At 50.2% G+C, this 25,625-nt stretch overlaps 1 protein-coding gene across 3 annotated transcripts in view; it reads left to right on the top strand.

Annotated features, from left to right (window-relative positions):
• Positions 1–25,625, top strand: part of LOC128887477 (protein dead ringer homolog) — an 83,484-nt gene that overhangs the window by 26,679 nt on the left and 31,180 nt on the right. The window contains exons 2-3 of one of the 3 annotated variants that reach the window (XM_054143429.1): positions 3,079–3,282; positions 3,737–4,075. In XM_054143429.1, the coding sequence (XP_053999404.1) occupies positions 3,079–3,282; positions 3,737–4,075 (543 nt within the window). Of the gene's footprint in view, positions 1–3,078; positions 3,283–3,736; positions 4,085–25,625 lie in introns of all 3 variants that reach the window. The other 2 variants (XM_054143428.1, XM_054143430.1) reach the window with 2 other exon arrangements.

The following is a 25,625-nucleotide window of genomic DNA, read 5'->3' as shown; positions in this document are numbered from 1 at the left end:
ATGAGCCGTGATAATAATTAGAAAATTTAGCGACGCGTACCGTCTGCAACGCCTCGAGCGTTTAGGCGATGATTTACTGGTTGGGGTGCGAGTGGACACGCGTACGCACGAGGACACGGTCGCGAGAGGCTTTGTTAACGGAGACACGGTTACACCCGCGAACCGTGCAAACTATAAGGTATAAACAACAAAACAATCGTACAGCGGCGGCGCGGCGATAAATCACGACGAGCTCACGGTTATCTGCCGTGGCTCGAAAGGGATAACGCGCCGCGGTCTGGCCTCCGGTAAATTTAGCTATTGTCGTGCCTAGGATATATTAAATCTCGTTAAAACGTCTTCATGAGACCGAGGGACAACTTCACGGGGACGTCTCGGTCTGTACAGGGTGTACCATTTAGACACAGATCTGTCAACGTTGCGGCTATTTTAAAAAATAAAAAGAATCGTTGATATTTAGTCGTCCGAACGTCGACGAACGTTCTTTTGGACGCATCGCGAAGTACAGGTGTTTACATTTGCGGCCAATAAAGCAAACGATCGGTCGATGCGGCGTTGAATGCGTGAACGAGGCTCTCGTGATTCGATTAACTGCCCACGAGGGTACACGAGTGGTCCGGAACGTGTTTTCGGTAGGCGAACCTACGAATTATGCAGGGACACAATCACCTACAGGTATTCCCGGTGACAGAAACGTGGGAGTGATTCTTCTTCCCGAGGAACTGGCCGCGCCCACTTGTTTGCCCAGGGTAACAGTTTTACCTGAAGCTTTGGGTGGTACAGCTTAAGCGAGGACCGTTTGGTCTCTCGGCGCGCTCTCTATTGATTTATTCCGTTCATCTCGAACGCGCATCGCGAACGAGGAAGAGAGACAAAGGTGGAGAGGATAAATCGTCGAATCGACTGTTTGTTCCTCTTAAAGAAAGTCTTTCAGCGAAACGCGTAGCGAAATGTGTCGCGAGCAGACTTCCCTTTCTGTTAAAAAAAGAAAAAGTTAGTCTTCGCAAAATATAGCGACTGTTGGTCGAAAACGATGATTGAGACACAATCGTGCCAAATCTTCTGATTAGCCACTCCTGAGATATGTAGCAAAACAGAGGCCAACGTAGACACGCATACACGCATTGTATTCGACGGTCGAGAAAATAAAAAAAAAAAAAAGGCGATAAATGTGGGTTACGTTGTACGAAATGCATCCCGTTCGGATGCGACTGTGTTCCCTTCATGGTTCCCTTCATGGTCCTCAGCCAGGGATTGAAACACCTACGCGCGCACAGTCGGGCCGTGTTAGAACAATAGCACCTCGATCGCCCCTGCCATGATTATCGTAATGACGGCACCATCCTCGAGCACCCTGGGACCTCTTCAATCATATGATTTGTAGTCCCGCGTGCTCGCGCGTGTCGGGAATACCGATGCGAGAGCGTTAACTGTCGTAATTCATTTTCATGCTTGTCTCTTACTCTCGAGTCAAACTTTCTACGGGCGTATCTTTGGCGAAATGGCCGGTTACGTTGGACCCCTTTCCGAGAAACTTTCACGATGTCTTATCAGAAAGAAACTCTTGACGTTGACTATCTATATATACAAAGACAGCAAACGGCAACGCGTACGTCGTCCGCTGACCCGCATGTGGGTCGCGACAGTTTTGCTTCAGGATCTGCTGAATATGTAATTAATATCCCCCGTGCCGTTAAACCGCGAGCATTCATAAGTTCGAAACCTGGCTAGATCCCAAGGTTGACGATGCGCGGCATCGAGAAATCGCGGTCAAATACTTATCACGCCGTGTAAAACAAACTCTTTATTCCTTTAATGACCGAATGGTCGATGGATCGGAATCCTAGAAACTAACTTGTTCCGTGTTTGATTAGGATTCCATCTATCGTGACCGATTGCCCGTCGTTGACCATCGCGAATGGTCAATATTATCACACGTGCTCGAAATGCCGACAGAGGGACCGTTCTTGTACCTCGTTTCTTTTTCCCTCCCTCGTTGATCACAATTCCATTTTCGATCGAAACCATCGTTTAAACCCTCCGCGCGGCACCTGCATCCGATAGGTATATATTTATCCAAGTCCGCCCTTTTCAGGTAGATGCTCGCCGCGACATTTGAATACACCCAAGAATTCGATGAATCTATTTGCATGTTGGCGTCGTAGATAAAGAGGGCACACCTTGGCGAGTCCGGTGAACGCCCCTCGAATTCTGTTTCCTCGGTCACCTGGAAAAGTAGTCGGACGGGCGGGAACGTTTAGGGGTGAAGTTCGTCGGATAACTTTCAAGTTTCTGGGAAGCATTTGCAACGGTCTCAATCGTTGTCTCTGATGCGAGACGAGATGTCTGGAAAGTGGTAACAGATATGTCAAGACCGCGTACGGTTATCGGGTACGGTTCGCGGTCTTGCGCGGCCGCGTTCGCTCTGTCCGCAGAAAACGGTCATAAATAATTACGTTTCGCGATACGATCGTGAGAAAGGAATTGTCTGTTTCGCGATAACGGCAATTTTGAAAACCAAAGCAACAGTTCTCGCTGCTGGGAAACGAATTAGTCGATGGACGAGAAAGAAACGGGGTATCGGTTAGAAAAATTATTATCCATCCATATTCGTCTGGGCATTGCGATAAAGTATGAGGCAATTACGAAACGGAATGGATTACCGACGGAGACGACGGAACATCCGTTTTTTCCGTGCCGTTTACGACGTCCACTTCCGTTCACAGTACTGTCACATTGTGTAGTTTTATCTCGGCACCGGTGCAACACGGGCATAGCCGTAAAACACTTATGACACCCGTAGCATAATAATGCTGCACGATAGCGGCTATCTTACCGTATATAACACGCCTCATTCGCCATTTTCCTAATTAATGTTTAATGCTTCGATATCTGCCCTCATTACCCACACGATTGCACCTGAACCGTTGATATCGCGTAACAATGTTCCCAGGGTTTCTTTCAACCCGAACGAATACGGAATAATGTTGAAATTTATTCGAGGCAGGGTTATTACCTTTCCGCGAGTGTATTATGTTGCGACAACCAAACTAACCAGAATGGTCGATCTATTTTCAGTCGCATCAGGAGGAGGATTTGTCGGATCCAGACCTGCAGGATGAAGAGAGTGGAGAGGAATTACCTCAGCAGCCACTTCAGGGCAACACACACTCTTCGTCGGACAATGCATCCGTGCCGGCTGGTACACCTACTCCATTAACGCACTTGAACAGTCTGATGAGCACGCACCATCCGCACTTTCTGGCGAAGCTTAAAATGGAGGTCAGTGAGAGAAGAGATTTCATTGTTTTTTTTTTTCTTTTTTACGGTTCGTTTAATTTTCGGCGGCACTCGACGAACGTCGCGAATCGTTTTTCGAGGAAAAAGTTTAAACGCGAGTAGATAGAGAAACAGGATAATCGATGGTTGAAAGGCGCCGCGGCGTCGAGCTATTATCTTCGGTAATTCGTGCTAAAACTTGGTCAAGAGAAAATTAAACGTTCGTTGGCCTGAAAACGAAGGAAAAATGTACACCGGGTGACGTAAAGTCTTGAAAATCGTGAGAGACTGTCGCAACCCCGCGCTACTATAGTTGTTTCGCTGAATTCTTAAATTCTTTTTATATCATTCTTTTTGTATTCATTTTGCTCGAGGAAAACAACGAAATTTTTCACCTGTACAGAGACGGTGTTCGGTACCTAAAATTTGTATTTTCCAACGCGAACATTTTTCGCAGCAAAGCGACGTAGACACGTTGAACAACAAGAGCGGCCTGGAAGCGCTACAAGCGGCAATGGGAGGCAGTGGATTTAACCTGCCGTTCTCGTTTCCACCGCCAGCTGCGTTTCTAACGCCACAGCATCACACGCAGAACAGTCATTCTCAGTCAGGCATCGGCGGTGGTATAGGAAATCAGATGACATCGTCGGCTAGCTCGCATTCCAGCGAATCGTCGCAAGGCAGCGCGCGAAACGGCGGCGAACCTCGGGAGGGTAGCAATCATTCGCAGAACAACTCGACAGGAACGAATCACCAGCAGCAGACCAGCTGGAGCTTCGAAGAGCAGTTCAAACAGGTGCGTCAGGCAAGTACCTAGCTCTCCGTATAAATCTATGTCCGTTGCTCTCTTTTACCAGGTTACTCGCGAATGCAGTCGGTGACTGCCGCTGCTCGTAGTCGTTTATTTGTTTAAACGAACGATAACGATTTATCGAATCGATCCGAGTACAATTTGTCGAAAGAAAGATAAAGAATCTGAAAGGTTGCACCAAGGAGTGGCCGATTTCGCGTGGAACGAAATGCGCGAAGCCTAAAACGTCGGTCTCCCGCGAGACACGTAGAGACGAGGAGTGCGCACGAGTGACGTGGGCGTGTAAAGCGGTCGCCCTTTGTGGGACAGTGGTTAGTGCCATAAGGGACGCGTAATTACGGGCGGCGAACGTTCTCGTGCCGGAGGAAGAGGTAGCGGGAAAGCTTTCCTGCGTAGTGGGGGCTTTAATTAATGCAACGATGGGAGTTAATTATTATTTTTACACGGCCGGGAGATAATTACCCGACCGGCCGTCCCCGAACACCGGGTTCGTCGACGGCGTTCCTTCACGAGCAAGAAGAACGAAACGTTCGCTGACACGAAGGGGATCGAGAGAGGGTGGAAGAATAGGAGTCCGGGGGCGAAACGCGAAGGATAGAGAAAAGTAGTGGAAAGGGTGAAAGGATGAAACGAACGGAGAAAAAGATGGTATAGCAAGCGTTACACGAATAGAAAGCATGGCGATGCATGGACGAGGTAGAGAGGGGCTGAACGGAGTTATGGAATTAGCCGGACGCGCATCGCAGCCTTGTTAATGCTTTTTGTCTCATCTGGTCGTGCCCTCAACTTGCGCGGAGATTTTTGCGAGACCTGTCGACCCGGTCAGCCGAGTCCAAGCTACCAGCCGGTGGTTTTCAGTTTTTGCAAAGAGGGTGTGGTATTGGATTACCATTTAGATTGTTATTCGCGCGCGCACGGTCCGCCGATACTCCTCCACCACTCGCGACAAACCTTCGCTGAATGATGCCTGGGCGAAGGCTCTTTCTATCTTTCTAACCGTTTATCTTTCGATCGCGAGGAAGAATAACAACACAGGTCCTTCGAGGACGTCTAGATCGGACACAGCTATGGATTGTCCAGGAGTCCCCGTTCAATTCCAATCTTATACGTTGCAAGGATGTTTATTCTTGGATTCTTTTTTTTACCGGTGAAGCTGCAGACGATAAAGCTTTAGACGACATGAAGGTACCAACCCGGAGTGTCGCGAGACAAGCCAAGTCTGGCAGTTCGATGTCAGAGACGAGTCGAGTCTGCGCGAGGCGCATCGCTGATTAAAGCGTAGAGACGCGAGAGAACGCGAAGCAGCGACGGTAGGGAGAGGAAGGAACAAGCGTAGGAATGAAAATGGAAGTCTCCACCTACTCGAAGAGCGGCGCCCGCGTCTCACGGATCGCATCCATCATTCCGGTGGGGGCGTACTTGCTGGGTCTTTAATCTTTCCTCTTCGCGGAGATGGTGGTTCCTTGCCCCTCTCCCTCGGAATCTTTGGCCGTTTTTCGAGCTGATGCGGCTCGACGTTCACGGATCTCTCGTGCAACGAATATAACATCGCGCGCAAACCTCCGTGTCCCTCCTTTCTAGATCGATTCGAAAGGTTCTCGGCCGTGCGAACCTATGGCCGACACCGCAACCGCCTTTATCGGTCGACGATAGGAATATGGAACGATGCAAATTATTTCGCGACGATAAAAGCGGGCAACGTTCTTGCCACCGCGTTTATCGCGATTCCCGTCTATACGAATATTTTATTTCGATTTCGCCGCGTAATCGCCTCGCACGAGTGCACCGTTGCATTTGTCGCGAACACTAATGCCGGATATTAAAATTTGCGTCACACATTATGCGATTTCTCCTATCGGGGATCAACGACGACTTTACGGGCCACCGATTTCTAGTTTCTTTTCGTCGTGAACTAGACGCTAACGCGCCGTGATGAAACTACTCTGCCTTCGCGGAGTTTACGGCCCGACGGTTGTTTTCTCGAAATAGGGTACCGGGCCGGGGTATGTCTTGTGGCTCTCTCGCGTTGGCAACGAAGACGAAAGTCCGCGTTTCGATAAAATAGCGGTGGTGCGTCTATCGTACACAAAGTTGCTACCAGTGTACGGCAAGACGCTGCTTGGCTCGTCTCCTCGTTGAAGCTACGAGCCATTCTAAGTACACACCTACACGTATCCTTACGCGCATCATCCCTCCTTGCAACACCGTTCACTGACCGTGCACTCGGGCTACCAGGGCCAGTATAATACTGTAGCACTATACTTTGCAGCCATTGCGAAATAACTCGTAAACCTGCAAATTGCGGGGTATTTCGTTTCCATACACGCGTGTACGCCCGATTCTTTGCACCGTTTCGCGCCTGTGTTGGTGCGCACTTCTACCGAGTAAAGTGCACACCCACGAGCGCAGTCTTCCTTCCTCGCGTACGGTCTCGTTACGCGTCACGATACGTTCGGACTGCTCGCGTTCTTGCGACGTAGCCTCTGTGTACCGTAGGATGCGCGCTGTGGGTCCACCGCGTGTTATCACCGTGATTATGCAAATGCATTATCGTTAAGTCGGCTTGGGTTCAGGGGTGGATGCACCGTCGAGCTAACCAAGCTTCAGCTTCGAGCCTCCGGAGCTCCTCATTCGTTGATTGAACGAACAAAGATTGCCTTGGTTTTGAAAAACGTTTCGGTGTAGTTAACTTCAAACAATTATTCGTATAATTATTGGTTCCATGAAATCGTTGCACGCAAATGTGGAATAACGATAATATTAGGAATTGTGTTTCTCTGCTCGATCGCAAAACAAAGCCGTTCGTGTTTCGATGTCTTTGCGATACGAGAAGCGCCTGCGCGCAAAAGTGGCATATAAATGTACGTTGCACGATATACGCTCACCTATCGAATATTTTATAATTGGTGGGTAGAACACGTGCATCGGAGCGCAATAATCAAAATTACGTGGAATTACTATCGGTAACGGATAGGCCAGTTTTTGCAAAACGAAACCGATAAACGGTTGGATGCAGATTGATAACTGAAAGTAAGGAAAATTATTCGTTTCATTCTCGAGAATGTAGTTATATTGGTACATAATTATCCGCCGTTTTTTTTTTTTTTTTTAATTTTATTATGAATAAAGAAACGTACAAATTCCACAGAATTTTCGTCGTGAAAGACAATATGTTTTATGTTTCTTTTCTCATAATAAAATTTAAAAAAAAAGAAAAATAAAACAAAAACAACGGATAGTTATGCACCAACCGAATACTTGTCGAACCGAATGAAGACCAAGTCTTCAAAAAGGTTCCGCTGGAGTCACGATGTATCGATTAATAACCCTTCCCGTGAATTCTCCATTTTTGTTCGGTCACCGGGATTTCCGTTGGTCGTTATCTCCGTATTTCCGCTTATCGATCAATTAGCACGCCCTCGCATGCAGAAGCGCAATTACAGCACGGTGCAACGGGACGATCATTGAACGAAAGAGGGATTCGCAGAGCGTGGATTTGCCCGAGCGTGTGTCGTTCCATTGTAGCACCCTTCGTTTCTCGCGCATCGGTGCAACGGTTTGTTAATTCCTTCTCTTGCATTCGAGAGTGCGTTTCTTCAAAAGGATGTAAAAGGAGATCTCATCCCCGAGCGACGACGACGACAATCCTGGTCACGTTGCGGAATAAGAGAAATGGACGAAACTCTTACCTAGATAAAATTTTGATCAACAAACAACGTATTTAGATAGAGTACGATTCAGTAGAATAAGCAGGATCGCGAGTTGCCATGGCGCGCTTGAGAAACGTGTCGGACTAATCTACTTACTTTGCGCACAACACCTGCATCGCTTATCCGTAAACGGTCTGCCAGCGCCAGTATTTCCTCGCTAAGAAGAAGAGAAGAACTACTATATCGATCCGCAGATTGTTTGTGTTTACCCAATAATTGGATGAGGCTGTAGTAAATATGGCTATTAAGCTACCTACGTTTTCCGCGCGCTCACGCGTATGCTCGTTAGAAGCAACCAATTGAAAGGAGCATTCCCTCCTTAGTTCGTTCGCATTCTCCCTCGTTCGCATCCCTTTCGTGGTCGTTATCGAAATTACCGAAGGGGCTGGCCTTTACCGTGGAGCAGCACTTCTCGATTGTACTTTCGAAACCGACTTCGATTGCTCTTCGCCTTCGTGGGACAATGCTCTGGTAGCCGTTTCTCGACGAGGCGATTGAGGGTGTCCGCGTTGTGATTCGGGGATGTCTCCATCGCGCGGAGGACAAACGGCCGACACGAATCTCGACGGCGTCGGAAGAGATGTATTTTGACCCCGGTTAGCATACCAAAGCAGCATTATATTACACGGGCCGTGTGCTCGCTATTATAATGAATATCTTCACCGGCCTATAAGCATATATGTAAAGCACGCGAGTTTCCATGGGGTGTCAGCCGGTCTCAGACAACGAGACGCGTCGCGTCCTATCCGACACGCAGACGCTCACACAACCGAAGAGTCGCGTTCCTTGGACGCAGACTGGTCCAGGAGGTGAGAGAGAAAAAGAGAGAGCCGTCAGAGATATCATTTGAATTTCAATGAATCATGTGGGTGCGAGTGAGCGTCGTTCGTATTCATTCACGGTTTACATTCGTGCGTACGTCTCTCCGTCCTATTCGTGTAACGTACACGCACACCTCGATGAATGGTTGGAACGTGTATCCGTGCGTGTTCGTATGTATGTAAAATATCGTCCCACCCCCGCCTCTCCGTGTCCACTCGTTCATCCGCGCGGAAAGAGGAGACAAATGTTGGAATCTCGTTTCTTTCTTCACGGCGCGTTCGTGTCCCAGCGAGCACAAAGGTGTCTCGCGATTGAACCCGCGGTCACAAAAGGAGATTATCTCCGATCGTTCTTTGTCAGCCGATCTTCTTTCCTGCGACACTCGCGCGCGACTATTATAGATCGTTTCGCCCCTACCTCCGCCGTGTGGTAGTTGGTATCAACCCCCTCGTAATTTTTCTTACCGCCAAGGGTGAACGAGGTCACGGATTTTCAAGACACCGAGATGTCGGTTTCGTTTGTGTTTTCAACTTTTCTCCGGGAGTCGATCAACGGAGCCTTTTTACCAGCTGACGCGTCAAAGTCTCTTATGCAAATGCCCGTCTGAACAGATTCCACGATGCGGTCGTCCGCGCCGGGCAAGTTATACGGGTTGTAGAACGCCGCGGTCTCTTTCGCGTTGGTCTCGGCTCATTACCGGCTTACGCCTCAGCGTCGAGTGTAATTATCCACGCTGCGTTTTCGAGCGAAATGGTCGAAGTTGTCACTCCGAAAGTATCTATTATACGTACGAATAAGTAGTCCACTATTTTGTATCGAATTCGTTTCTCGCGACGAACGCATGTCGAGACAGTTCGTTCGTTAAACCAATTCTCATCGTTTCTCGACGCTCTTTTTCCTTTTGTTGCCATTGTTAACGCGTTCTTCGAGTAACAAGACGAGTCGGGTTTGCCGGATTCTGCTGAACGTACAAACGTCGCGTTGCTGTTATCGAGTTGGGATCTTTCAGCGGCCTGGACGAAGGTGCACTTGAAAAGACTGTGTACACTGTGCTACTTCCGTGATTGCAGGTGTCGCCAACGGCTTTGTTCGTTGGGAAAGAGCAAATCGAAGAAAAGAGGGCCCGCGCGTTTAAACGCACCGTCGAATCAACCGGTGCAAGCGCAGCAATTGGCGCCTGTGTTTCGCCCCTTTTCCGCGGAGTCAAAATTCCGCAAAGGTGACGCAACCGCATTGCACACGGACATTGCCGCCTCTTCGGGAAAATTACATATAATCGGTGCCGACCGTACAGCTGTCGAAAATCAACGGTTATCGCCTCGCAAAAGGTGGCTGAAATACATAATCGTTAACTCGTAGCCATTGACAGCCAAATGAATCGTTTATTTAAAAACAACTTCGTAATTGTACATTCTCTCCAGGGTCATGCGTCGCGTGGAGGAAAGGTGGAAGACCGCAAATAAGCGAAGACTTTGGTCGTCGCGCAGTTTATTGAATTATTCCGGCTTGTCTCCGTGGCGAACGCGCGCTCCAACGAAATTAATTTTGTCGCGAAAGACCGGGGAATCTGTTGTCGGCCGATCAACGCTGGGAATCGCGCGCAGAAAGGACAGGGAGAAGGAAAGGCGCGCGTGGGACGCGTCATTTGCTTAATTGGGCTATCCGCAACGACGTTCGTTCGCATTATTCGACCAGGCGTGCAGTCGCGACGATGCTCGAGAGCGAAGGAGCTATTCGAGTCGACCCTGTGCAAATCGAATTGTTTAACGCGATGTCGTTGGACTGGTAAAAGGGTAAAAGGGCGAATCGATTGGAAAGGAAGCTCGAGGTATCCTAGAGATCTCTAGGCGAGATACAGACCCGGCGATGTCGATAGATTCGAAACGTTAGCAAGTATCTACGGGAAAACGTTGTCGTTCGTGATATTTACGGAACGTTTGAAAGCTGAGAACAGAAAATGGGAAGCAGAGATCGAGTGGCGCAAGAAACTGGATGTCGTGTGTCGTGGCGCAGCGAGGACGGAAGAACATCAGGAATAAAGAGAACCAGAGTAGCAGAGGGCGAGCATGAGCGAGCATGCTAGCGAGCGTAGGGGGAGGAGCGCTGCCTTTTGACACGACATGTGTCGGTCGTCTACTCGCGCGAGATCTAAGACCGAACTGGCTTCCGCTAATCCGAGAATCGGGCCTTTTAATGCGAGACGAGTTTCGCGATTATAAATATCAGAGATACCGGGAACCCAGCGTCCGGGGGACGCGTCTAGACTCCAAATGAAAGCGACGGCGGTACGGGGGTGTCCCGGATCGCGCGCAAAAACCTACCTCGCTGACAAGGAACTCCTCTTCTCGCGAATCGAGATTTGGTTAGCGTACGAACGGCACTGGTTCCAATTTCCAATCGATGGTTTCCAATCGAATAATCTAGGAATATCGATTGACGATTGACGACAAGTCCACGTTGTCTGTGAAAATTGGATTTATACGTCGCGAAACGCAAAGTCGAGTAACCCGACGACTCTTCGCTTCCGACGCGTTGCCGGTGTTTGTCTGGTCGTTACGAACGCAGTTAGCGGCTTTTCCATGCGCGGACGCAATAGTACGTTTTAAATTACCGTCCTCTCGCGGAGAAGAGTTACGAGCTGCCGCGGTAGCCCAGCTGCTGAGGGGCCAGGGTCGTTTCCAGACAGTGTTAGGAAGCCGACGCGAGAGAGACGAAACTTGCCGAGTGGCGAGTTGGAACGAAACCGAGCGAACGGCGGAGGGACCATCGTCGAATGTCCTCGTCAACGGCACGCGACCCAAAGGCCACGCTGGGATACGTCGAAGAGTCTAGTAAAACGGGATCGCCGATCCTGCGAACGAGATAATTTTAGGAGAACTCGCCGTCGACTGCTGCGCTCCATATGCATCGCTCCAGCCCCGTGTCACGAGTCGCATTGTCGCGAGATCCCGATAATTTTAGAAGGAAAACGGGAAAACCCTTTCCCGTATTTCGATATTACGTTCTGGAGCAAGGGCAGCCTGGTCGGTGTATATATAGAAAGGGTGGATTCCAGGAAAATGCGGCGAGAAAGGATGGTCGAGCTATTTCGTGTCCCGTTTCAGAGAAACACGGTGCAGCTTTCCTGTCGAGCATGATATCTCGTTTGGAAGTAAATCAGGGTTTTGGGGAAAGCTCTGGACTGCGGGATACGAAAGGGTGCATCGGTATTACCGGTGGCTTTTTCTGGATACCAGCTCGGTCGTTTTGTTTCGTCGCGTTTGCTCGCCATTACCGAGCTCGCGACGCTGATAGCTGCCAGCCGACCGTGGACCGAACACCTTTTTCCGTCCCTGCCAGGATGTTGAAAATTATTCTTCGGCGACTACAATCTCCCGCTAGCGATGCCTTTTACGATTATCGCTCGGACGATGACTGCGCGACGTCGAAGACGCTGCTTCCGTTTCGTGGAAATTCTATCGGTTCGAGCAAGTTGCGAATCCTTTTCACCAAAATGAAAAGTTTGAGGACCGAAGAGATTAACGGATGCGTACACGACTGACCCTTTTTAAGTTAGCTCGGCGCGTTGGATGAGGCCAGATCGGTCTCGGAATCGAGTTCAATCGAGCGTGCTCGTTTCCCCGGGGGCTGCATCCCCGTTCGGACGAGCACGTGCCAGGCTTTGTACGCCGTTTGCTCGATAAACGGACCGACGAGCACGGAGAGCAATTTTGTCGACCACGCGCCAAGACTGTTCGGCTTTTTCGCGAGCGGACACGAGAGTTACGAGTGCGAAAGCAATTAGACGCTGCGAATTCGTCCTGTTCTCTTCGTCCGACCATCCCTTCGTCTCTTCACCTGCTAGCTCCGTTTTTCCCCGCTCTCGTGTACCTCGATTCCGCTTGCGAGCCTCGAGTAAACGTTCACCGCTAATAAGAGTCACCGGCAGCGGTGGTAGGTTGCGCGTCGAGAGCCGCAGCTACCGTTGCTTCCGCCTCTGCTCGCTCGCGATTGCGTGCAGAGTCGCGTGCACCGATGCACCGCACAATGAGCTGGTGATCCCTTATCCTCGGCGAACATCTTCTTTCACGTACACCGTGTGGTCTCGTTCGTTGGACGCACACCGCTTGCTTTGTCCCAACGCGTCACCGTCGTCCCTAATTTGCGCGCCGCAGTGCAATTTCGTTTCGCTGATGCGACGCGACCACAGTTTTAGGGTGACCAACCTTTTCGCGAGTATTCCACCGATCGTATCGCTGAGAAAATGTCACACCGGCGTACCTGCACTCCTTCGTTTCACTTGAAATTACGGCACAAGTGTCCAGAGCGCAGAGAGCACCGACCATTCGAACTCGCGTAAGAAAGAAGAAGAGGGCACTTTCTCTCGGGGAACGAGTCGTACAAGTACCGATAAAGGATTATCACCGGAGTATCAACGGATCGTCTTACTTTTTACGCAGTTTTTATCGTCACCCCGTGAAACAAGAAGCTTCGAGTTTCTTAAGTGCCCTCCCTACCGCAGGAATGCTCACCGAACGGCAAGGTCCTTCGGGTAATCGGTAACTCGGGTAAAAAGATTTCGACGTTTGAAGAATTCTCCTTCGTTCCTTTCCCGTTGGAGGGAGGCGATGCTAGTCGTCTACGGTTAAGGGAAGGGCCGAGCGCAGGCCCTCGAGGAACACCATCGAGGGGTTGATAAGATCGTGCGTCGTAAACCGTTAAGTATCGGGCAGCGAGTAGGAGCGAAGCTGACTGAAAAGGAAAATATAGGAGCGTGGGACGGAAGCGGATGTAGCGGCCATAACTTCCTCACGGACCTACGTTGCTCGACTCGCTAGCCTGGTTGGACCACGATAGATTCTGCGGTGCGTGGCTTTTCCGTTTCGCGTTCCACTTTGCTCGTAGAGCGATCGATGGGACCGATCGTAAATCAACCCCTCGTGTTTTAACATATTTCTTGTTTGATCCTCCAAGTTCGAGTGGACGCATAGATGCCCGAGCGCTTCATTTTTAAGTAACATCGTCTCGCGAGTCCGAGGATTTAACGCTAACCTGTCCGATACTCTGGTCGTTCTATGTATAAGGGAGGGAGCCACTTAAAATAATTAGCTCCAAGTTTGAATTCGCAAATGCTCGGAGCGATTCGAGAGACTCTATTCATCTTCCGGGTAATTTTCGCGTTATCTTCGCGGACCACGACGCAAATTGTTCACGAAGTGCGGGCAGGTTGCGACGTCTTCATAAAACGACCATCTGGAACGTGTCGCACGATAATGCAGGCGTTCCACCTGCGTGTCCCTTTTTACGAAATATCTGACGAGAATCTCGAGATTCGTGCGCTCGGCGATTAACCCTCTCGTTCCAGTGGTTGCTTTTATACGAAGACGATGTCACGATTTCAATTTAGACGGTGTTCCGGGGAATCGATCTTCCGTGTAAATCTGGGGACTTGACAAAAGTATACGCAAAAAATCGACGTAATAAGAATGGTACCAGAGTCAAATCTAAAGTGACCCGAGTATACGCGTGCGTGCAATGCAAGATGATAAATGAGATCGGTTTCTCGTCGGAGTACCTCGAGAACGGATCGACGCGATATCGGCGACGAGAAGTTACGAGAGGAATCATTAGGGTATCTTTAATCGATCGTGCTAAACGTACGCGCACCGTATACTATTAACAGTCGACGAGTGTGACCTCTCCCCCCTTAATCGATCGCTTTAACGACCGTGCTGGGCGATCGAACTATCGCGATGGTAATTAATGCGATCGACGATGAAAAATGATCGGTCTCGGACCCGCGTACGCATCGACGATCCACCGCGTTCCGTTCTTTCTCCTCTTCTCTTGTTTTGCGATTTTATCGACGAGCCTGAGCGACATCTCATTTACTTCGACGCTAGTCTCGGCCCCGCCGCGCGATGATCGATACGTGGAAATAATATTCCAACGACGTCTCGAAGGAAATCCCGTCGATACGTTGATATCACACGGTAATATCTGAGGGCGAAATATTTTAAATTGATATTTCGAACACGATCGGAATGTCACTTGGACGCGTTTTTTTTCCGCGTATCGACCTTGAAGTGCGCTCGAGCGCTAATCGCGGAACGCGGAACGTCGCGGAACGCGATCTCGGAAGGGTTCTTAATATTCGCGTCGCGGCGATCGAAACAAATTGAAATCCTCCGCTCGGCCTGCGGCTATTCAGCTGGTCCCGCGGCACCTCGAGTCGCGATCCTTTGTGCCGTGATTTAGCGTCTTCGCTGCATGTAATTAACGAACCGATAATGGGTCGGAGTCTGAAGATCGTTCGGTGAATCCGTAATACGGTTCGGAGCCCTTTTCTTGTGTCCGGGCTGGCGAGAAAAACCAAGCGTCTCTCTGCATCTGCATGAATTTGTTCCGTGGCGTCCGTCATCGGGCGAAAGAATGCCACTGTCGGCCGGGCTGGCATTCAACGAAACCCTCTGTACCCGCTTGTGACGACCAATGAATCTCCGCGCGTACGTGGAACGAAATCTTTGCCCGTAACCTGTCTCCAGACATTTCGATTCTTCGCTTCCGCGTTGACAAATGCCGACCATTTGTTCTCCGTCCCGCGGACCAACGGATCCCTGGAACGGTGGATAATCCAATTCTCGTTTCACCCACCGACAGGTCTCGTCGAGGTCTATGACCTCGCATTGGTCGTATTATAAAAAAAAGGTTCTCGTTGCAAGAAACTGTATTCGGATAGGGCTTACGACCGAAACGTTGACACAGGTAATAAAGGACTTTACGTGAACGATATCTGTCGATATAATCCTCAATCAACGATTACTCTGACCGATACTATTCACCGACCGTCCCTTAGCACCGATCGCTTTCAGGCGGAACACTGTCCCCGACGATTTTCTGCCGTTTAGAGATCTCTATCGCGTAAGACGCGCGACGCTGTTTTGTACGCAACCTTTTTTTGCCGCAAAGCGGTTCCGTTCTTCGAGATCCAGAATCGCGTGAGCGATCGACGGATAAATTGGCGACTTTTGAGGAAATTGTCGGCCTCCTCGCACGCTATCCCCAGAAATCGAGCTCAATTTCGAGGCAATTAAGGCGAAGCGCCTTCTGTCGAAGTGACGCGCTGCGTTTTCCCACGAGGTTGATTCGTCGCTCGATCAAACGCCTCGCAGTCAGCCCCAAACGAGCGATGCGATCTTTCCTCCTGCTGCGGTTCTTCACGGGTCTTCGTTTGTTCCGAATTACCCGACCACTTCGAGCATTACGCTTCCTCTCTGTAATTGTCCAATTTGCCGTTGGAAACCAACGAACACGTCAGAAATCGTTCGTGAGCCGACGACCTGTCGCTGGTCGTTTTCCAGCTTCGTTCTTAACAATGTTATTAAAATCGTTAGCGCATTCTTTGTACCCCTCCCCCTCAGCCATGCGTACGAGAAAATTCATTGCTCCCTTCGGTAGTTTCTCGAGTTCTTGGACGGGATCAGCGGCGCCCAAATTCACCGAAACCGCGTTCGGGGGGATATCAAAATGGCACAGGACGATCTCGGTATGGTCTGGCTGTTTCGAGAACTCGTTTCGGTTCGGTCCATTTAACGTTCTCCGAGAAAAGAAGCAGGAGAAAGAATGAAAGCAAGAATGGCACGCGAAATGCGCGAAAGGCGGGTGGAAGGGAAAAAAGACGGCAGGAAATAGCGGGAGAGGCGAAAGGGCACGGTTTAACGCGATATCGCGTTACACGGCGACACGAGGCACGACTACGATCACTATGTTGCCGTGCCGGCTCTATAATGCGCGCGTGCGTCGCCGTTGCGTGAATTCGCGACGGTCGCGTGCCACACCTGCATTCGCGTATGTCGAATAGTCGCACGACATCTCCGGTATTGGAAAAGCGTTTTCTCGCGAGTCGTTCCCCCCAAATTGAACTGCTCCGATAGTTAGGATTTTTCAAAGTTTCGAAGAGCGTGGATTTTCTTTCCGTTGCCAAGTCTTTGAGTTGCTAAGTATAGGGTGCGAAGTAATGTGCATAGAAGTTGGCGACGAAGCGATAAATATCTGGATGGAGAATATATGTAGGTTGGTTCGTGACTAGCGACAAGCTTTGGACAAAACGATATTGTCAGTTCTCAAGGGACCGACTGGTTAATGCCGCACCGCGAGCATTGTTTCGATCACGAGCGTCGCGGGTCATTTCGCGACTCTCTAAACAGTCGTCGTTGCGCGAAAATACTGCGTAGCCGAGCTATATATATGTACAGGCGCGCGAAACGTATTATAGCAAACGTAAAGAACCGTATCGTTTCAAATGTCCACTATGTAGCACGTGTTCGAAGGCTCGAGGGCTTTCAAATGATAGATTAGCAGAAAATTGAACTTCTTAAGTAAGAACCCGAGTAAAACATTTTGTCCTCGACACCAGGGAAATAAAAAATTCATAAAATTGCCGTCCCCTCGGCACAAACGTGTTTCAACTTTGCAAAGAGTGCTGCGTGGCAATGGTCTTACCTGGGACCCATTGAAGCGCGGGAGTACCTTTTGTTGGCCGTCGCGGATAATACGAAAAGGCTCTCGAAGCGATCGCGAGCGAACGAGTAGTGGTGGTAAACCGAGAGAGTCAGCGGAACGCGGCGTGCTAGATGGAGCGGGCAACACGTTAACATTGTTTGAAAGCCGCGTCTTTGATCTGAGCCCGGTTGGCGTACATCAGTCGGGTTTTATGCCTACCAAGAATTCGCGCGGCCCCTCCATCAGCGAGCAAACATTCGGACTTTGGTACCATTCAGCGATTTAGTAGGGTCCTCGAGCGACTGGAATATACCCTTCTGCTTTCCGTGCCTTGCCTTGTTCGCTTATTTCGATCGCGTTGCTCGCGTAGCTCGGTAACAAATCGTAACCTTTTGATCGTCGTGTCCGCTGATTTGCTAGACGATGTCTGGCCAGCTCCATGGCGTATCGCCATCTGAATCTCGTCCAAATTGCCCGATTCCATTTTCCGCGCGTAATCTCGGAGGGTTGAAACGCTTCTGGATCGCACCGCGTCAAATAGATCATCTTCTTTAGCCCGATGTAAGGGATTTCCAATGGTGAACGTTTGTACCGAAGCGTAGCGCCACGCAACTTCAGAGCTGACAAGATATCGATCGATCTTATCGAGTGCACGTATCTTTCGGGTATTACCTCGATACGATCGTTATAAAATGTTCTCCAAACGAAAGGGCCGACGACAATCGGCGGTCGAGATCTACGGTGCACAAGGAGAGTATCTGCTGCGCTGACCGGAAGCGGAAGGTTTTAAGGCTATTTGGAACGCGCCAGAGTTGTCGCGACGAGCCTTAGGGCAGAGGGAAGGCACGCTCATGAAGCCATTAAGGTGAATAGATTCTCGTTTTCACGAATGCGCGTAGGGTCGGTGTGGCACGGTATCTGGACGCGTCCGACTGCGTACGCGTAGGGGAGGCGTGCGCTGATGTGTGCGTGAGCGCCCCTTAATGACGGGGTACGGTCCGGTATAATGCGCGGGGCGGACTTTGGCGCCTCCCTAATCAATTAATCAGCGAATCTTACTTTTATCTGCGCCGTGTAACCACGTAATTTTCTCCTTCTCGGTTTATTAGGAGACGATTAAGGGCCTGTTTCGTCCCGAGGGGAGAGATATGGGGCGGGGGAATCGTCGAGCCGCCTCGTCGACCGTTCCCACCACCCCTGGGGGGAATAAACTCCGACACGGGACTTAATTGCCGACGATACGAGGTTCCCGGGGTCGTCTTCGCGGAAGTGACTCGTTCGTAGGACGAGCCCTATCGCTCTATCGATCTGGTTGCATTTTTATATCTTCCCCGTCATCTGTTTCCACGAGCCACGCGGGGTTATACGCTTTCGCGCCTCCATGAAACGATATAAACAAGCGCGAGCGTTTTGTCGTCAATTACGGTAATCGGCGAGGTTTCTCGCCCGCCCCGTCGACAGGACTGGAGCTGACCTACCGAGGGGATATCTCGTCCCGTCTGCAAAATGGCAGGAAATAACTGTCCGCGAGATCTTAATCGTTACAAATATCAATTAGGATAAAATAATTACACCTCGAGGCTGACGGTGCGCCCTCTAATCCTCTACTAGCGTTATCTGGACAGGTATCTCGCTCGCGCGTAACGAGACCACGTTCTTTATCGTCGAATTAACGAGCTTTTCGCGGTGGTGCGCGCGACTCGCTCGCTGAATCTCGCGAAGAAGCGATGGAGAAACAGAGGAACGGAGACTCTGCGAGAAAGACGGACACGGCATGGTAGGAGGGTGGACGCAGGGAGAACCGCAAAACAATAACTCGCGAGCCGAGTCGATCCGCAGAGAGATCGCTTACGCTCGCCGAGGAGCCGTGAGCCTCGAAAAGAGGGGAGAAGAGAGAGATCATCCCCGTGGTCTGCTCCTCGTCCGTTAATGCGTTGCCACGAAGATCTATGGACTGCCCGTAGTTTATATGCTAATCCGTAAAGAGTGTTAAATACTCGATCATTTATCACGCCATCGCTTCTTCTCCTCTTTACCCTCCCTCTGTATCTCCGTCCTCCTCTTTTTCCTCTTACTCGGGTTCCTCCTTCTTCCCTCTGGCCCGGTATTTGTCGGTCGACCATCCGAGTAGCTTCGAACGCTTTGCACGAACATTCTTCCTCTTCGGTCTCCCTTTCTCCACCCACCCCTTCTTCTTCCTCCTCGGTGTACTCGGTTCTCTCGTGTTCTAATCGCGCCTTCGAGGCTCCGTTTCATCCCCGCGACGAGCGCAGACCGACGAGTAATTATTATTTTTCACCCCTTCGACGACCACCGCATAGCCCTTTTTACGTCCATTCGCTCGGACGAGCTCGCTCCGTGGGTGGAGAAAGAGAGACGTCGGGGTACGTAAGTAGACGCTTGACCGGACAAAGCGGTTGTCCGAACGGGGAAACGAATCCTCCCGTCCATTTTTCACTCCGCAACCGGACCACGCTCGTTCTTCGTGGCCGTTTCTCGTGTACCCGATAGCACGGAAAAACGAGGGCATTTTTGGAATTTTAGACGATGAAAGTTATTCAAGTACAGGTACAAAAAGTCGCGAGAAAGAGTAAGAAACGCTGAAAGGAATAAATACCATTGCGAGCTTTTCGCTCCTTTTGCTCGTGGCGGGAAGAGGGTGCTTACGGGGCCGCGAATTGGTAACTCCAGACGAGATTTACGATTCGCCACGGATAATCCAATAAGGTTGCGAACGATGAGGCGTGGGCGCAAATGATGGCAGTTCGCCAACCGATTTAACCGGCGGTTACCGTGTGCGTGAGCTATCATCCGCGATAGTAGGAAAGTCGCGTTGTCTGCGAGCAATAACGTCAGCATCGAATTCGAGCACGGCGAATGATAAATCACGCATCGACCGGTGATCGTATCGCGCCTCGTGGAAACTTGGACGACCAATAAATCTTTGCCGTACTCGATAAAAACTCGAGTCGCTGTACGTTTGACCGCGATTCGCTACAATGGAGCTGTACGCGGTGGCCGTGGAACCGAGAAAAATTTGCACTTTTTATTTCTCAGGAGATTAAACGGTAACAATGTTTCGGAGCAGGGTTCTGGCCCGTTGGACGATAAAACGAATCGTTTTCAAAAATACGTTATTTTTTTCCGAGTCCCTGAAACGCGGTCACCTGTCTGCGTGTAGACATCCGCTCGCGGGATGCGTGCAGCGCGTGCACTCGGCTCCCAATTTTTCGTACTTACCTACTTACCGGGTGCTTGCTTATGCACTCGTCGAGAGCACTCGAGATTCACTCGTCTCGCGGAGAGACGTAGAGTGAAAGAATTGACTGGGGAGGACATACGAGGAGGAGCGAGGTTGAGGGAGCTGCGTACCGGTATTCTAAAATTAAGCACGAACGCGTCCGACACGTACCTACCAGGAATCGCTTCGGTGTCTCCGGTAACCAGTTCCTCCCTTTATTACGAAAGAATCTCGAGTGACTGGGAGGGAAGATCGTTCGCTTTTCATTGAACGTGATCCGGTAAAAAACGAAGGAAAAATCGCACGCGTGAGTCGTGGAAGCAAACCGATCGCCCTCACAGTTGTGTTCCTGCTTCGAAAAGAGCGAAGATAACGACGGTAGGGAAGTTCATTCATAGTGTATCACTATTTCGTAATAACGATATAAATTATCTGATTACTGGATACGATAGGTACGAAAGGGTTAACGGCCTGTTCCGATGCAAAGCTCGTACATCTGACTCTCATCAGTGATCGATTGCAGTGAAGTGTTGTCCTACCGCGATGCAGTTCCAAGCTTTGGTCGGTAATCGGTGTCGCAACCGAGCAATTGGAGCTTCTTTGAGAATCCGAGTACGAGACGTCCATCGCCGAGCTTCTACGAACAGCATAGTCGACGACGTGGCGCTATTGGATCAGCGAGATTCGTAGAACATCTGTCTATCCGTCCGGTCGGTCGGTACGAGCTCATTAGACCGCATTTGAGCTTGATTAATTACGTTTTCGACGGGCCAGTCGTCCCTTCGGTCAAGACGAAACGAAGGTGCACCTTAATCCGACCTCCGCCGACCCTCGAACTAGTCGTCCGTATCGGATATTTTAGAACAATGTTAAGATTCAGAAGCAATAAATTATCCAGAAACGGCTCCCTGCGCCCAGGTAAGATAATTCTTTGACGGAGGAGGCCAGATTGGCTCTTAGCTGGGATTAGAAATCGTCAGGTATACGGAGACACGCAGCGAACAACGGAAGAAACGCTTTGTCTCTTTGGTCCCTTTTCTTCAAAGTCACCGGAATATTTCCGTCCAGTCTCTGGCAACTGTCGTACTTTTCACGTTCCTTCGTAATGAACGAACGTTGGGCCATCGTTTGGCAAATGTATTTGGAAACATCGAGAAAGTAATAAAATGAAAACTACTCTTGCGAAAGTAAATCAAACGAAGAGAACCCGTTGTGTCGAACAAGAGATAAACCGACTATGTTTGCAGTTATAGGTTTTTGCCCAAGTCGACGAATGCAAAGGGAACGTATACTTGGAAAGAATCTCGACTTACTCGCGAGAATGAAAAGTGCCCATTAAAAAAGGGAGAAAAATTAGTGCAAGGAATGTCCGAAGACATCGGCAAGAGAGCGATAGGCGAGGAACGTTTCCTGTCAGAAGTTCGGGCGTGTCGAGATAAAACAGAGGGTGGTTCAGCTTGGTGGGGATGCGGTCCGAGGAAACTGCCCCGTACGAAGCGAGACGGAAAGGTGTCGAGGGATCTCGACGGAGGGAGAGAGACGAGCACGTCACGAAGGCCACGAAAATCCTCGAAAATCCTCGAAGCTAGGTTTTCCGGAGGCCAGTTTTCAATGGGCGGCCTCGCAACGAGGTCGCGTTTGCCTTGGCACGTGTTTTCTCGGGAGCAATATGGTGTTTGTGGGCAATAAAAAAAAATAAAAAAAAAAAAAAAAAGCGTGGGTCGGACTGGACCGGTACCGCGATAGGTTGTGTCGTTATCCTCGAGAAATTCGGAGTGCGTTGACGTGGTTCTCTTCTTCGATGGGACTGAAGGATTTTAAGCCGTTCGACATGCAGTCGAGCGAAATTCGGGGCAGGATTCCAGCGTGCAACGTCGTCGCGAAGAATCCTAGGGAGATCTGCACGAACATGCTTGACAAGGTGCGTTTTTGGACGACCATCGTTTAATATTCAAATACAAAATATAGTTAAGGACATAAACGGGAGACGAATATACGTACGAATCCGGGTAACCGAAGGACTCGATGTGTACAAGTTACGCGCACGAAAAGGCGCCGAAATAGAATTGTCGGTCCGGGGGAGCAGCCCGTAAATGAGCGGCTTGGCAAGGGGTGGAGTAGGAGGGTAAGGGAACTCGGGCAGCCGCGAGATAATCGCGGGCGTTAAACTTTTATAGGCCTGATTTTCATTTATATGTTAAACACGTCATAACTCGGAAGAGGAGTCGAACGGGTAGGAAGAGAGCGGAGAGGAGGGGGGAAAGAGAGAGAGAGAGAGAGAGAAGAGAGAGCCAGGGATCGAGAGCGTGTGTGGACAAGTTTTTCGATGCTCGTGGTAGGCTTGTTTCGTGCAGGTGTTGGTTCCCGAGTCGCAGGTAGAGATTCGAGACGCGCGGGACGCGGTCGGAGGAAAGACTTTTATTTCTAACAAATGAGCGGCAGGTATGACGATATAATATAAAAAGATCGGGGTTAGGATTATGCGTGGCTCGAGCGTGTTTCGGCCGATCGGCGCGAGAAGGGAGCGAGGGGGTGGAGGGTGGGGAAGAGCGACACCTGATTAATCGTCTTTTTATGGCTGGTAAAATATCGCTGCGCGTAACGACGCGGCGAAAGGATACATAGAATACTTTTGCCTGACAGATACGATTTTCGGTGAATCCTCTTTCTTGACTCGGCCTCTCCCCTCGGGTTATTGAAATATTCGGCTGCTTTTTGTCCCGGGCGATTTCGTTCCGCAGGCTAGTGCCGATCCCTCGCGAATGGCCCTATTAATTTCTAGACGCGTTAGCGATCGGAATTTCTATCATTTTATAACTATTTGTATCGAGTAAATTAATTCTTCGTATCCTTACCAAGGAATGAGTTACAGTTTACGATATTAATTTTCATTCCACCGATGTTCTCGCTTCGTCGCACGGTTTCGATCACGAGAAAGAATCACGGTTATCGTCCTCGTGTCGCGTCGTCCTTTCAGCGCGTCCAACAATGCGACACTCTCGAAATCCCTTTGACGACGCGCCAGCGTCGCCTCGACTCCTACGTGACAAATGGAGGCGGTGGAATACATTACGCGCCACTTATCTCTCAAAAATATAAACTAATAGGTGTACAGATATACAAATGAGTGGTGTCGAGGCGCGGATGAAAGAAAGCGGGTGAAGTCGTCGGTCTCGGCATTGAAATCAAAAGGTTACGGTGAATCGGTCGCTCAAGTAGCTACCACGCCGGTATCGTCGTGGCTCTTATAAATCCTTGACGCATCTCGGACCGAATGCGACGGTTTTTTAATTCAAAGTCCTAGGCGTTCTTCGACCCGTGAAAGAAGCACGTGAACGCGTTTGCGCGACCCTTCGCATTCCGCGCGATCGCGGCGTGTTCTCGCGAACGGCGGACATCCCCGCGAGACTCGTACACGGGCTTATTAATTTTGTTCTCGGCGTGGAAGAGAAACCAGTCGTTCGCCGAGTACGGCGAGGCACCGATAAAAATTAAACGACGTCCTAAACGTTCTTCGTTACGGTAATCGTTTAATCATCCAGCGACACGAAGCGGTATCTGAGGGAGCGCGACTGGTCGTCGGTGTAAAGCTCGTCTAAAATCCCATAAAGAGTCTCGGTAGGCCTCCTAATTTCGATGGATATGGTCAACAAACGTCCGGGCGGATATCTTTTACAAGGGGCGGCCGACTTACGAAAGTGCCAACCCGGTGGCTTTTACGAGGATCAGCGGCGGGACGCACTAAAAATTATTAATAAAAACGTTCTCATCGGCATCGTCCCTGTAAACATCGCTTTTTAGATGTCGTATCCGAATCGTAAAAGGATGCTCGGGGCGGCAACGTTTTCGGGGATCCACGTCGTTCGACCAGATCGAATCGACTTTGCCTTTTTACGACCGAGATTCTGTCCCACGCGGGACAATGTCCTGCCGGTGTTGCGTTTCGCGAGGAACACCCGCCTCGAAGGATACCATCGCGCGTATATCTATCTTTTCTCGACGGATTTGCGGCGCTTCCGGTTCGACGCGGAACGACGTCGTCTTCTCGAAGGAAGCGCCGTAAGTCGACCGAGGTGTCGACTAAGGATCTCGTGAGATATGGAAACGAGGGAACGGCACCTGGATAATTGGTCGCGTTCAAATATCAATCTTCGCGTCGGAGCCCACGGTGTTAACTCGGTCTATCGGGCCGAGGGTCATTATGCGTTCAAGGGTCGAGCAGGAGGTTCGAAGGGAGAAAGCCGGAGTGAGAAAGAGCGGACAAGATTGGTAGGGGGTAGGAGGTTGGCGCGAAAGAGACGGAAAGAGGTGTTCGGACAAATAGAAACGTTCACTTCGCTCGACTCGAGAGACTGTTCTGTGAGGTCGCCGGCTACATAGCGCTGTCGTGTAAACACGCGCTAACTGCCTCCTCTTGCCGACGCCGGCCGTCGTCTCCACCCGCCTCCCCCTTCTTTCCCCTCCTTTGGTTACCCTGGCTCTGCCGCCTCTGCGGACCTCGATCGCCACCGCCGCCTTCGTGCTTTCCTTCGCGATTCGCTTGCCTCTTTCTTCTCGATCTCGCCAAGTCGATTCCGAATTTAGTTTCGACGACTGTCTTTGCCACGCGATCGAGTTCGCCAGCAAGTGCTAGGAAAGGAAGCCGAAGACACCGCGAACACGGGCTGATTTAAACCGAGTAATTTAAATCAAGCCTCGAAATTGAACTTACCCAAATAGGAGAGTATAGGTTTGGAAACGAGGAGCATGATAGAGGGAAATGGCAACGAATCCGCAGGTATGCCTATTCTGCAAGTAATTTTTCATCGAACGGCTAGTCGACGGCACTCACTAATTCTAACGTTAAACGTACACTAGTTAGATCTCGACGCGAGAGCCTGCGTATTTTTTTTTTGAACGCTCCGTCGAAATATGGAGGGGATCCTTTCACGGTTCGATAAATTCCCATCGGTCGAGTATCGCGGAGGTACAAGGAACAAAGATGGCCGTTGATACGGCGGCCAGGAACGACTGTGCGTTCTGTATGTTCGTTCGATTAACACGCTGGTGCGAGTTGTTTCGTTTCCTCGTTAATAAGAGAGCCTCCCCTCCGTATTTCTCTTCTTCCCGGACCGTAGATCTTCTCTTCCTCCACTAGTACGTAATTCAAGCCAGACGCATAATCTTCCCATAGTCGAGTCCAGGTAATTCTGCGGTCGCGGTAGACAATGCTCCGGCTGTCCTTTGCGTGGGACTATGACTTACTTGGTCGTAGACCCAGAGTCGTTGGAACGATCGCGAA

The sequence above is a fragment of the Hylaeus anthracinus genome, unplaced genomic scaffold, assembly GCF_026225885.1.
Source record: "Hylaeus anthracinus isolate JK02 unplaced genomic scaffold, UHH_iyHylAnth1.0_haploid 11989, whole genome shotgun sequence".
NCBI lineage: Eukaryota > Metazoa > Arthropoda > Insecta > Hymenoptera > Colletidae > Hylaeus > Hylaeus anthracinus.
This window is presented reverse-complemented; position numbering and strand designations above follow the sequence as displayed.